General features: G+C 41.2%; 1 protein-coding gene across 4 annotated transcripts in view; it reads right to left on the reverse strand.

Moving 5' to 3' along the window:
• LOC121942335 (phospholipid phosphatase-related protein type 5) overlaps positions 1-13,838 on the reverse strand; it is a 72,162-nt gene that overhangs the window by 27,183 nt on the left and 31,141 nt on the right. For all 4 annotated transcript variants that reach the window (XM_088075534.1, XM_088075535.1, XM_088075536.1 and 1 more), the window contains one exon: positions 8,813-9,001. In XM_088075534.1, coding sequence (XP_087931660.1) covers positions 8,813-9,001 — 189 coding nt within the window. The remainder of the gene's footprint in view (positions 1-8,812; positions 9,002-13,838) is intronic.

A 13,838-nucleotide genomic window follows, 5' to 3' on the forward strand; every position in this document is an offset into this window, starting at 1 on the left:
ACCTGGATTTTGTGAACAACATAGTTTGTTGAGCATTAGCATAACAATGGAGCAGTCAGGGAGCATGATGGAAGCCATCTTAATTCAGGGGAACTGTACTGTAGCACGGCGCACCTACAAACTCCCACCACCAATCATATGTGTCACCCTCAAACACCCCGGCGGGGAGTAGCAGGAAAACAATTTCCACATCTGAGTGTTTATGACACACAGAGAGGGAGAGAGGAACTGCAGTGTGGCTGGCTGCAGTTTCATTTGACATTTCCATCTTATTTCTGAGATCCAATCAAGAAGATTGGATTTTGCGAATTTGCATGTTACCACAGCTGGAAGAGGAGTCTTGTGGTTAGAGAGGCGGTGACACTGAATTTATAATAGCTCAATTTGGATTGAAATAAATTGACTTCAATGAAATGGCCAGATTAAGCAGAGGGGAAGAAGGAAGGAGACTTGACATGTGAATTCACACCTTTGACCTCCAGCAACAAGTTGATCTCAGAGGAAACCGAGAGAACTAGAGAGTCCGTAATGGAGGAAGCTATCATATCAGCTGTGTCACACAATTTAATTCTCTATAGCTCTGCTCTATTATTATCATTATTTTGACAAAAATGGAGCTAACCACAGCTGATGGTAGCCACTAAAACCCTCCAGCACTGTCGATTTTGTGACGATGCACAAAGGAATTTTTCAGAGTAAATGTGGTGTAAAGTGGTATTTCTCCTTCAGCTGAGTGGGTCAATAATTTGTGATTTCACATGTCGTTTTGTGAAGATTTCTTTTTCCAAGAATGCCTTTCAGCAATACTTCAAGAGGAAGTATTAAAATGTGAGTTTTACAGGTAAGTAAGTAAAAGCAACAGTGATGTTACTGACAAAGCAACACACTGAAATTAAGTCCCTTGAAACATCTTGTGGCCTTTTTGCCGTTTTCTATTTCAGCCGCTGTTAGTAAAGAACCTGATATGTCTACCTTTTCTTTTTCAGTGGATTTCTACCAGAATGATTGTTGACATGTGGTCTACAGCAGCCTCACTCTTCATAGGAAAAGAAAGTGAGGTTTGCTGTTAATGTCTCTGATAGACTGTTTTGGGAGCGTATTGCCGTAATCGCATAACTTTTGTCTGTAATGCAGTAATGTAAGACATTACTATTCTAAATCCAATAATCACATTATGGTCACTAATAGCACACGTATCTTTGTTATTGTTGTTACTTGCGTTGCATAAATAAATTCTTCAAATAATCTGCATTTTGGGCACAAAAAACAACAACAGCCATGCCAATGTGTCCACGGAGAGGCTCGTCAGCCTGGGCGGTCTGTGCTGACTTTTGTGTGGAGGATCAGGTTGTCTGACAACTGACAATCTCCTTCGAATGAGGTATAACCACTGCTTTAACTCAATTCAATTCAAAACACTTTATTCGTCCCCGAAGGGCAAGTCGTTATTGATAAACATGACAAATAAACTGGACTAATCCTTAATTAGGCCATGGTTTGGTGAGTGAGCGACTTGAGTGAGTTTGTTTATGTCGCATTAAATGTAGTTCATATGCCATTTAAATGATTTGTTGCCCCCTTGTGAGTCTGTCATCACCTAAAGGAGCTGGGAAGGCTAGTGTCATATACTTTTATTTAGGCCAACTGATTTATTATGTCAAGGAAATGAACATTTGTGCCTGAAATGTCAGGAAAGCCAGCCTCTTTCATATTGTTTAACATATTGATGTAGTTTCATTATGAGGTAGGTATAGCCTGCTGCAGTGCTGTGTTGATTCTCCTGAACCTTGTTACATGCAAACATGTTGGCATATGTTAGCTTTAACAACCTGCAGGTAGCTACGTGGCATTGTATCTCAGGTTATCTTGTAGAGTAATGCAAAAGTAATGAAACAAGAACTGCAATAATTTTCCCTATACAGAGATTGAGTAAAGTAATTCATTACCCTTAAGTGACAATTAATGTGTTGTTGATTGCTTTTTTGTGTAATGACCCCAACACTGAATTGAAGAACTATTTTCTGCTGGCTAGCTTCATTATGGTAGTTTGAGCAATATCTCAAAAAAACTTCATGTCAAATGTGTGTCCAATTATCTTTGTGGGGGGAAAAGGTTCAGGCTCAGGAGGTAGAGCAAATTGCCTATTAATCAGAAGAGCTGCAGTACGCTCCCTGGCTTCAGTCTGTACATTGAAGTGTCCTTGGGCAAAATACTGAACCCCAAATTGCTACCAATGGCTACGTAAGTGTGTTCGAGCGAAGTAGCTGGTGTTCTGTAGCCTTGGCCACCTGAGTATGAATGGGTGAATGTGACATGTAGTGTGAAAGTGCTTTGAGTGGTCGGGAGACTAGAAGGCGCTAGAAAAGTGCAAGTGCATTTACCATTCTAAAAAAAGAGCCCTGCTCACTCTGACCTTTGTTCTCTAAAAGGAAAGAGACTCGCCTTTCTCACCATAATGCATTTATTTATATCTGCATTGGCTTTTCTCCTGCCAGTCTTTCTCTGCAACTCTCACTATTGTCCCTCTTCATCTCCTCCCACTGATGTTAGACGGCATATAAAAATGTCCACGCACAATGCGGCTTTGACCACATCCAGCATCTGGTTTTAAAGATATGACGGCAACAACAGCACAATGCAGTTTTTCCGTGTATCAAGAGCTCCCACTTAATAAACTCTGGCATGACGGGATGATATGCTCTGCCTCAGTGGTTTGCCCCAATCCCCATCTTTTTGTCACATGGTGCTGCATTATGCATGAAGACTCTTCCCAAGGTTTAACAGACAGCAGAACACAAACTTGGCGCATCGAGTTGCCACCGAATGGCATCAGACGGACTCTTGTTCCCTCTTTCCTCTCCTTAACTCTTCCTCCTTTAGCTGTCTTCATTTTGGTTTTGTTTTCTCTCTGGTAACCTTTATTTCCTTGTGTTCCTCGGTCTCCCTCTTCCTCCCATTGTGCGCTGCATTTTGGACATCACTCCTCTCAGAGAGCGCCCTCGCTTTGCCTTCTCGTACTGTTTGAAAGGCTTATATTTAGCAGCATTAGAACGGGGCTCTCCGGGGCAAAAGTATTTAGCATTATGCTCCTGACCCATATAAGAAAGGTGGAGAAAGAAGCCTCTACATTCAAAACTTCATTCATTCACCGCCTCATATCCTCTTGCTTAAGCTTACAAGAGTGTGTGTGTGTGTGTGTGTGTTTGTGTGGTGCTGTGTGAGTCTCCCTCTCTGTAAAGGCTCACATTGTGCCACATGCATCTTAAGCCTACAATTACCATTTGATCCTGTGATTGGTCACGGCTTAACTGTATCGACTGACGGGTGGGTTTGCAGTGTGCAAACAGCACACACATACAGTCTCCATTATATAATACACACCCTCACACACAAACACATACACACTAATAATTAGCAAACAGTTCAAATAGCACTTTACCCTGCTCTTTTAGCTAGCTCAGCACCATAATTAGCATGAGTTTTGAAATGTCACCTGTGCTGCGTCTGCTGCATCTATTGTACATAGACTAAGCATTGTATGTGTGTGTGCGTGTGTGTGATCAGAATCAGCTACAGTTGTGGAGAGTCATAGAGATCGCCTCTAGCCTCTCTGACTCGTACTCAGATCCCACCACTAGTCTCTCACACACACACACACACACACACACACACACACACACACACACACACACACACACACACACACACACACACACATCGACTCCCACCTGCACACACTGAATCCGTTTTCAGTGGCGGTGGAGGAGATGTGCGCCGTCATCCACCCACACACTTACCTTCACTGATCCACTGAAACTTACAGCACATTTGCCAAGTACCACACAAGTGCTTCTGTTTCACTCACCATCTCACTTCCTCTCTCTCTTTGTCGCTCTGCCTCACACACACACAGTATTCTGCTCTAATTCTCATCTTGTTACCACATCAGTACCAAAACTGTGGTTGACTTTGATGTGTGTTGCTCAGATCGCACTAGTTCAGTTTGACGTAAAAGCCCCGAGAGATCGCCACTGCTTTTCAACATCAGTTTCAAGACTTTGATTGGGCTCAAGAGACGCGATGGATTCTCTTTTGACCTGCTGCTGTTTAAAGCTGAAATCCGTATGATATATCCCAAATGTTCACCTTTCAATGGCCTATCAGTGTCAAAAGCTGTAAGAGCATCTAACTCCTTATCTTTTTTATACCTTGCTGGACTCTCAGTTATAGATGATACGGCATCAATGCTGACGATAACATCATAGCTGGTCAACTCACAATATAGAAGGAACTTTATTTATTTATTTTTTATTCTAAGGTCAACTTATTTTAACAGTCCTCGAGCTTTTGACCATATCCCATGACCTTCATCAGAGAATGGAACTTAATCAGGTGTCAATGAATGACTTTGGTCATGTTATAACAGGTGATCAAATAACTCTAAGATAGCGTTTGTGTCTCCAAGGTCAAACAGCACTCCACACACACAAAAAAATAAAAACCATAAAAGCAATGCATGAAAGGGATAAAATATGATAGAATAAATACAAAAAGTAATCTGAGAGAGAAATGAAACAACTTTTGAACATCTGAATCAATCAGAAATTAATCTCTAACCCTCTGAAACCTGGCCTGACATCATTTTTCTTGAGCTACATTCAGATGCCTTTCACAAGCATCTAAACTTTTGACACCTCAACAAATTGGTTTGGTTTCTTTAGTAAACATGGCGAAAAAGTATAATGAGCAGCTTGGCAAGAAATGTCCCACAAATTGCAATAAATGAGTAGACTTAAAAAAGCTAGGGAAAATGTCCAGAAAAGGGAAATAAGCAGACCTCTTCATTGGAGGAATGTGAAAACATCTCTTTGGTGACTAACTGCACAGACACAAGTCAGTAGTTAAGGTCACATATATTAGGGGGACATAAACAGAGGAAAAACACATTTTTGATTTGAGATGATATTTAAGCTATGTTCAAATCTGCAATAAAAAGCAGTCAGATCAGATATCATCTCACCTCACTTGGCATGCAAATGGCCAGTCTTCAATAAATTAGATTTCTTCCTCTATTTTCAACATTTTTTTTTCTGAATTTATACATTAAAGTATCATGATGTAGATTTTGAAATATTAAAGTAATTACAGATTCATTTACGTTTATGTCACTGGGGGGTCAACGGCTCTCATTTAAACAGACTTTAATGGCTTGGAATCAAAGCTCGCAGTGCAGTGTGCTCTACTATGTATATGTATTAAGCTTAAAAGCAGGGGCAGCAACATAAATCCACACTTGCCTTAAGTGGTGAGAGTGGGCAGGGCAGCGGCTGCCTCAGCCTCTTAGTGGAGTGGATTATGCTCAAAGCAAATTGAGGCGAAGATGTTTCCGGGGGAACTCCGCTGATTTTACTCATCATGGGGAGCACTACTCAGCCCGTGAAAACGATTGTATAATATCTTCTGCGGCTCTGAAGGGAGTTCTGTCATGTCTGAGAAAATAACCCTGATGTCATCTGAGTTATCTACTACTACAAACTGGGAATGTGGACTTTTTTACTAGGCAGGGAAGGTCTAATAGAGACAGAGCGCAACATGTCGTACTCTAAAAAACCACACCCACAGGGAAGGGAAACTATTGGCACCACATTATGCAACCAAGTGCTGAAACGCTAACATAATGCCCGAACATTAGATATCAGCCAGACAAAGGAGTTGCTCTTCCTGAGGTTTCGACCATTATTTCTCTCCCATTAAAGAGGTTTTTTTGAGATGGAGTTTTTCCTTAGTCACTGTGAGGGTCCGAGGACAGTGGGATGATGTATAAAGCCCTCTGAGGCACATTGTGATTTGTATGTAATGAATAAAATTGAATTGAACTGAATAGCTTTGTTAGCTTCAACCTCTAGGCTTAAAGTTTGTCTGGCCAAATTATCAAAATGTCCGCTCACTCCTGCAGGTATGCATACTGAGTGTCAGGATCCCACAGTTTTCTCACATCTTCCTGCTGATGCCTCATGTCTTATCACTTGGAAGCTCAGTTTTTTAGTTTGACAGCTTGTAAAAACTAAGTTATGGATTATTTACCATGTAGGTAATGCATCCTGTCACAAATCAGCTTTTACAGAGGCTGCTGTCCTCAACGCAGCAGCCACTGGTTTGACTCCGGCATGCAGCCATTTGCTGCATGTCATCCCCTCTCTCTCCCCCTTTCACGTTTGAGCTGTCCTAACTATAATAAATGCAAAAAAAGCTCCCCCCAAAAAATCGTTAAAAAAAAACAGTTTTTAGATATTTTTGTGTTGTTTGATAGCAGATGTTTATGACAAGGAGGCACCTTCATACAATAAAAAATCAACGGGGGGTTACTGAATTGTTTTCCCCTCCTGTGGGGGAGGAACTTCAAAGCTCTCTGTCTCAATAACAGAAGCTTTTGAGTTGAATTATGGGAAGTGTAGGATCCAGCATTTTTTGGATTTGATCCACACTAAGGAATAAAAGTCCTTGCTCTCCATTTCCTGCTACAGCTTTCCAAACTGATAAAAGCCAAAAAGTCTACAAAGTAATCTTTAAAAATAAATAAAACAAAAATAAAGGTCACCATATCTCAGCCCAGTGGCAGTTTTTGGTTGTCTGAAGAGCAGGGCGAAAAAATAAAAAGGCAGCAGCTGCATGCAGTGGGGCACTAGTGCACAGGAATGTTTTTTTTTAGCAAGTAGATAGCCTATATGACACTGCATCATGCTTTATCTACCATTGGTGGTCTCGATAGGATAGGATAAACTTTATCAATCCCCAAAAGGGAAACTAATTTTCTACCATGGTCAATACAAGATCAACAACAAGACATAAGACAAGTACAGTACAACAACATGCAACAATATATATATATATATATATATATATATTATCAATCATAGTCACTGAAGGAGTGCAGTAGTCCACCACAACACCAAAATGCTAAAAAGTATCCAACTGCCTCCGAAAATGAAAGAAAAAGTATAAATACTATTAAATATGTGTCATTATGCAATGTACAAAATAAGCTATGCCACCTACGTCAATGTGCCATATTGTTACAGCAATCAATACAAATACAAGCAACAAATACAAAACTATCATGACAATAACTACAATACAATAGCCACTGCTGTATAATTTTGACCATTGTTTTTTAGAGCCTGTCTCCCTCAATGGAAGTACTAACACTTAATCTGTGGAATACTGTTTAAGTGTTTTAACATGAGTAAGAAACTGCAGTTATTCTGAGCCTGATGCCTCTCTATCATAATACGAAGAAAGTGTGGAGTTTAACTTTAAAATCAGATGGAGCTGTCACACACACATGCAAGTTGGTACACGTCAGTCGAGAAACTCATCCATTTTCTGTTCGTGGCTAAAAGTCTGAGTCAAAATTGAGAGAAAAGAGAGACATGAATATCTGCGTTCTTTTATTGTATCTGAACAGAGGCCCGTGGGATGGAGCGGTATGTTGGAGCGAGAGAGAACACAGATGCTCTGACTTTCAAAAAAGCCGCTTCACACTCCAGGCAAAAAATCACGCCACTCCGCTCCCACTCTGCACAGCTCGTATACCCTGGTGCCTGCAACCCCCATCCAGTCCAATGCATGTTAGGCTCCAAACAGACACAACGTGCACCTGTGCATCTGTCATATATGTAAATATGCATCTGTGTGTGCAGCCGTGTCAGATAAAATCACTAGAATGTGGCTCACTTTAAGCACAATTTTTCAAAATATAAACATAACGATATTGCTACAAATAAATTTCAAAAGGCAGGATTGGAACCTCCAATCGACCCCAAGTGTCAGAACAAAACCCTACAAAACATCCACAAATATGTCATGATTTCCACTGTTATTATCAATGCTCGTTGCTACAGGATTAAAAACGAGTAAAGACAAAAATGGGGTGACAGAGGAGAAGCAAATGACCTCGGACTGTCTGTATAAGTGTGATTACGTGCATCTGCTTGTGTTTATGCTTGTTCTTGTGCGTGTGCTGCCCTGATATGTAGCTCAGAGGCAGCCATGTCGTAATGCCACTTAACTTTAGGACATCAAAGAGACAAGCCCCCAGGGGGACAAAACAGACAGTCTTGGAGACGGAGCTTTGATGAGGATGTGAAGCCATGTTTCATTATTAATAATATCCCACTGTACCAACAAGACAGTATAGCCACCGTAATAGTATTCAGTATATTCTGGACTGATGACAAATACTGTGTCCAACTGATTTAGTGAAAATGAAACAGTGGCATCAAAGAAAAGCAAAAAAAAAACCCAGATATTTTTGATTTGCTGCATGTTGCCAAGAACTCATGACCTACAAATTACATTTCTGCATAGATGTTTAATTAATAAAGATGCTTCAATGTGTTTTTAAAGCCTCGATGACGAAAACAAGGAAGACTGTGCCTCTCCTCGTGCACAAATAGGGGAAGCCATTTAAAGCTGGGTTTTTTCCTCTTTTAGTGCCGTGCAGTCTTGAAATAAGGACAGACTCTCTGTACACTGCTATCTCTGACTGCTCTATGGAGGACAAATATAGTGCCCGTTGCCATGGTTATGATAGAGAACGCATGCACACAAACAGAGCGGTGAGACCACGAGGATACACACCTACACAGCTCTCCCTTCTTTAAATCCACAAACACCACGTGCGGATGAGGAGGAACTATGTGTGTGTGTGTGTGTGTCACATGTTTGGGGATTATCACGTCTGTCGTGTGTGTGCATGATGAGCAACCTGTGGATTTTTTTTTTTTTTTTTACAGGTTGAACACAGACTCACCGTCACAGTGGGGATGGCGGTGACAAGGGAGTAGACGAGGACAGGCGGTGCCTTGCTGTTGTCCTCTGGTCCTGGGTACGGCTTGGAGTAGGCTTTGTCGAAACAGAAGAAGCCCTGGATGTGCACGGGGAACGTGTCCGTGTACTCAAAGTAGTACGCCAACAGAACGGTCCCTGCCATGATGACCAGCTGGAAATAAAACATATTGGTTCCAGCTTTAGGATTGGATCCACGGTACAGAGAGAGTGTAGGAGTTGGGAAAAAGAAAAAAAGACAGCCGGGGAAAAGAGGAGAGAAGTGGAAAATGCTGTCACGGATAGAAAAAGAAAAAGATTTTTCCCTTCACAGAGCAAAAAATGATGGATGCTTCCGTAATGTGTAAAATGAATCAAGTGTGCGTGGAGAGATAGTGAGGGATGAGGATGAGAGGGAGAGGGAGGGAGGTAGAAATAGAGACAGAGGGAGACAAATAAGGAGAAAGACAGAGAGAGAGCGCTGACAGAGAGGCGAGAGAGAGAGAGAGAGAGACAGAGATCCCTTCAGCGGTGTCAGGATGCAGAGTGGGAGGGTAAAGAAACAAATGGAGACCGATCAAAGAAAAGAACGCTGTATGGAGGGAAGAGAAGAAGAGCTGAACAAGGTTCGGAGAGAGAGATGGGAGGGGGGGTTGTGAGACACAGATGGAATGAAAAAGAGCGGTGGAGAAGACAAGAGGAGAGAGAGAAAACAAGCCTGGGAAAAGCAAAGAATTATATAGTTGTGACTCTCTGCATAACTTTAGTTGTTATTGTACCACATTTAAAATACCAGCTGTATGCAAAGTAAAAGCCATGAAGCATAAAATATGACCTTCATAACTATCTAAAAGAGCATTTGATGATGCATATATATTAACAAATCGTAACAGATTGAATGAGAGAGACAGAGAGAGGATGCTAAACATAGAAAACATTTAAAAAAAAACAGTACAATTCTGCACAGATGAGACAGATGCACAAGTGCTAATTATTCATTTATACTCCAGTAAACAGTGCTCCAACTCCTCTGCCCAGTTCCCTACAGGAGAAAAGAAACATTTACATCTGCATAGTAAGCTTGTCTAACCGAGGGTTCGCGCAATATTTGTTTGCCCTGCGGGGATTGGCCTGAAACAAAAATTATTTATGAAAAAAAGGAGTTTAAATATAGCACCCTGCTGATTAGTTTCATCATAATCTGCAGCCTGGATGTTTGAGAGATGAACTTCTATTGTATGTGAAGAACGAATTTATCAGCAGCAAAACATGAGGAGCCTCTGCTGGCAGGATGAGTTGGTTTGAGGCGCACAAGGCAGGAAAGAAACAGCAGTTTGGCAGCTGCTCTGTTACCTTGAAGGGGTTACAATATGTGTAGCATTTGTGGGTTAACAATAAAATATTTTTCTGTTGATTTACAATGGAACTGTATTATTGACTAAACAAAAAATGATATGTCGATGCCTGACCTCAGGGAAGGGGGTGGGCTGAATAAACGTTTTTCACAACAGACAGTTTGACTCGATCACAGGTGAAACTAATGATGTTATGAATTAGTGCCGTGCACTGCAATAATTGCTGGGATGGAGACATAATTTCTGTGATTAGTTCCACCTGGGTTCTTCCTGCAATGACAGGTCGAAATGTCTGCAGTTAAAAGTGTTCGCAAATTGGACTGATGTGGGAACGACATAGGAACAAGAGTGCTCTCAAGACTCAGGTAAGCAAAATGTAGGCAGAAAACAGTGTAATTGAATTTAATTGTATTTAATTGAATTGAGGTCCCAGATGCATACAGTATTTTACAAGGAGGACAATATGCACAGGTGATGCTCATCAGCAAACAACATGAGCCAAATACAAAAAAGCCCATTCACTGTCAGTGCAGTGGGAGAGCCTTTTGTCTTTTGAATGTAAACGTCTGCACAAAATAGGCCTTTTTCACCGAAGACATTTTGAAAAAAAAAACCGTGTTTTTCCAGCTATGACATGACACACAGTGAGAAAGACCTATTGACCTGAAATAGTGTTGGAAAAAGGAGTGTTATGACCTAGCTCTTTAAGGGAAGGGGAGGCCACATAACATAAGTTGGAATTGATGAAATAAAGTTATTTAATCACAGCAAACTTTCTGGAATACAAACAATGAGGAAACTACAAGAAAGGGCCTTTGGGTATTGTCCAAATCAAGTAAACATATATAACCAGAGCCCTCTGAGAGCAAAAACCACTACTAACTTTGGCTGTGGAGAACCCTGTAATGAGTCCTAAAACCTGGAAATCAGTTAGCATTTCAGCCCCTCCAGTTCCCTCGTCTTAAAGTCAATGGTTTTTTGAATGCGATTTTGGTTAGTTGCCTGACATAAGTTTTTTTTTTTTTTTACACTATCTTAAGAGACTTTCACCTTTTGTTGTACAACATAAAATACATCAGTAAATAAACCACTCACAAGCTTTTATGTGTCTTAAGAAAGACAGTTGCTAACAAGAGGCTAAATGAGACTACAGAACATCATCACGCCGAATAGCGTTGAACACGACTTTACAACCTCGTGTACTTCATTTTAGCCTAGCATTAGCTTTTTACTTCTGGTGATTACATTTAGGCTTCAAAAATCCTTAAAGTTGTGTTAATTTGTGAAGATTATCTTACTGAACAAAGCTTGTATCATAAACATTTGTTTGCCACAGAGCTTTTTTCTGCAATGATCAAAAATCCAACTGAAGAATCCCAAAAGCTTTTTGACAAGAGAACCAAGGCAACAGGAAAACATCTTCCCTGGGGTACTACAAACATAGAATAAAACCTTATAGTCATTGAAAAACAGAAACAGTGTAAGTAGCACCCCTACACCCAGTGTTTCTAAACATAAACCGCTGAGTGTGTGCAATCTGAGTCAAATCTATACCTGGCCCATCTCCAGATAATCAACAAGTGCCTCAGCTTTAAATCACAAAGACTTTGAAGCATCTTTTTGCCCAAGTGCACAAGAAAATGAACACAGTGACGAGCTTTCAAAGAAAAATCCCCTGAACTGCATATCTCAGATTAGAGGCCTGAGGTAGGTGCTGCTCCAATTGGGATCCTTTGGAAATCAAAAAGTAGGGTGGGCATCTAGAAACCATGAACCACCGTGTTAAAACACTTTAAAGCTACTGTCACACATGCGCAAAATTAACAATGGTAAATATTCGCCTCAGGTTTACTTCCATTCAATGCGAGCAAAGGGGAGCTTAAAACTTTCACTAATCGAGGCAAAGCAAATTTGCATCTTTGCGTGGAGTTCATCTCTGGTTAACTTTAACCTGCAAACTCAGCCTCAGCCAATAGCACAAAAAGAAGTGTGGAGGTAAAGGCGATTGTTGCTGTGTGTAATATGCCAATATTTGAAAGTGGCCATGAAAAATACAAATTGCCCCACATGAGAGATCCTGGTCAAGAGACATGCATTAAACTGAAAATGTACCATACTTGACATTCACGTCACACAATTTGCTCTCTGATAGATAGTTAGCGTAGCTTAGCATGAAGAAAACAGCTAGCGTAACTCTACTACATCCATCTACAAGCAACTCTAAAGCTCACAAAAAAGCATCATATCTTCTTTGTGTAATCTGCACACAAACTGAAATGTAAAAAGGACAAGTTCTGGTTTCACAGGGAGTTAAGCAACATACCGGGAAGTCATCATGCTGGGCGACCTTCTCATCTAATGCTCGACCAGGAAGAGGAAAAGCACATTTTCCAAAATGTCAAACTACTCCTATACTTTTTAGCTTCCAATGTGACTAAAACATTAAAAACCACAGCCGTTTTATTGAAACCTTTTCACACAAAATGTGAAAAATGGCAGCGTATACGCAGTCTGTTGTGTTGTCACAGTGGAGCAATAGAGTGTTTTGTGTTTAACTTGACGGCATGTTATCTAAATTTGTGCGGACTTTGTTTTTATTTATTCAAAATTATACTTTGAAGAGTCAGATGGAAGATCCTCTTTGTGCTTTACCACACTAAAACAGGAAAATCTCACAGCGGCAGATGGCAGAACGAGAAACCACAGATAGAACCTCCTCCAACATGTTTATCCTCTTGTGTGAAGTGACAGAGTACCCACCTGGACTAATGCTATAGGGAGGGAAAGGGGGGGGACCTGTTACACATAACACATTTCAGCATTATTGCACACTGACGAGTGACAATGAACATGGGAGAGGGTGACCTAATTCAAACACCTTACATTACATGCTCTCCTCCACTGTCAGATCTGCTTTTCTGCAACTTTCCAATTCCTGTTTTCTCTACAGTCGCTGAAAAATCTGCGGATGATTGTCTTTATGAATTGCAAAATCAAATAATTGATCTGTACGTTCCCATGGCAATGTGCGAACCTAATCTACTTCAATCTGTTTGTGGCAGACGTCGGTGCTGCAGTATTTGTGCCGAGGGTCCCCAGTGAGGAGAGCATCATACTGGGGGGTGGCGGTGTATTTGGTGACAGCACACACGCCCCGAGGCCCTTGAAAGCAAAATCACGAGGGACACAAAAACACATACATGCACACACATATCAGCACACAAACACCTCCAGCGTTTAGTGTATATATAGTCCAAGAGTACAAAGCAGTTCCATGTTGTTCCATGTTCCTTTCCATCTACATGTGCTTTGTGTGTTCCAGTGAGTGGGCGTGCGAGTGTGTGTTTGAATACGTCTGCAGGCATGTGGGTGCATTCCCATGTCTGTAGAGGAACTCTGACACAGGAACGCCGTGCTGTGCAGTTCTCTCCATCATCAGCTCCTCTCTTCTCGCCGAGCTACAGAAGGCTTGAGGGAGGGAGCGAGGGAGGGAGGTGTAGAAAGGTGGGAGGAAGCGAGCGAGGGAGGTCTGCGAGCACCCATCAAAGTTTAAACAAACATTTGAAGACAACTGCAGAAAGCCTCCCTGGGAGATTATGCATGTCGTTTTGCATCTACTTTTGCACTACATAAAATTGGCCGTGCTTATTGACAATA

The sequence above is a fragment of the Plectropomus leopardus genome, chromosome 3 (genome assembly GCF_026936395.1).
Source record: "Plectropomus leopardus strain MGB_pleo_1.0 chromosome 3, ASM2693639v1, whole genome shotgun sequence".
Taxonomy (NCBI): Eukaryota; Metazoa; Chordata; class Actinopteri; order Perciformes; family Serranidae; genus Plectropomus; species Plectropomus leopardus.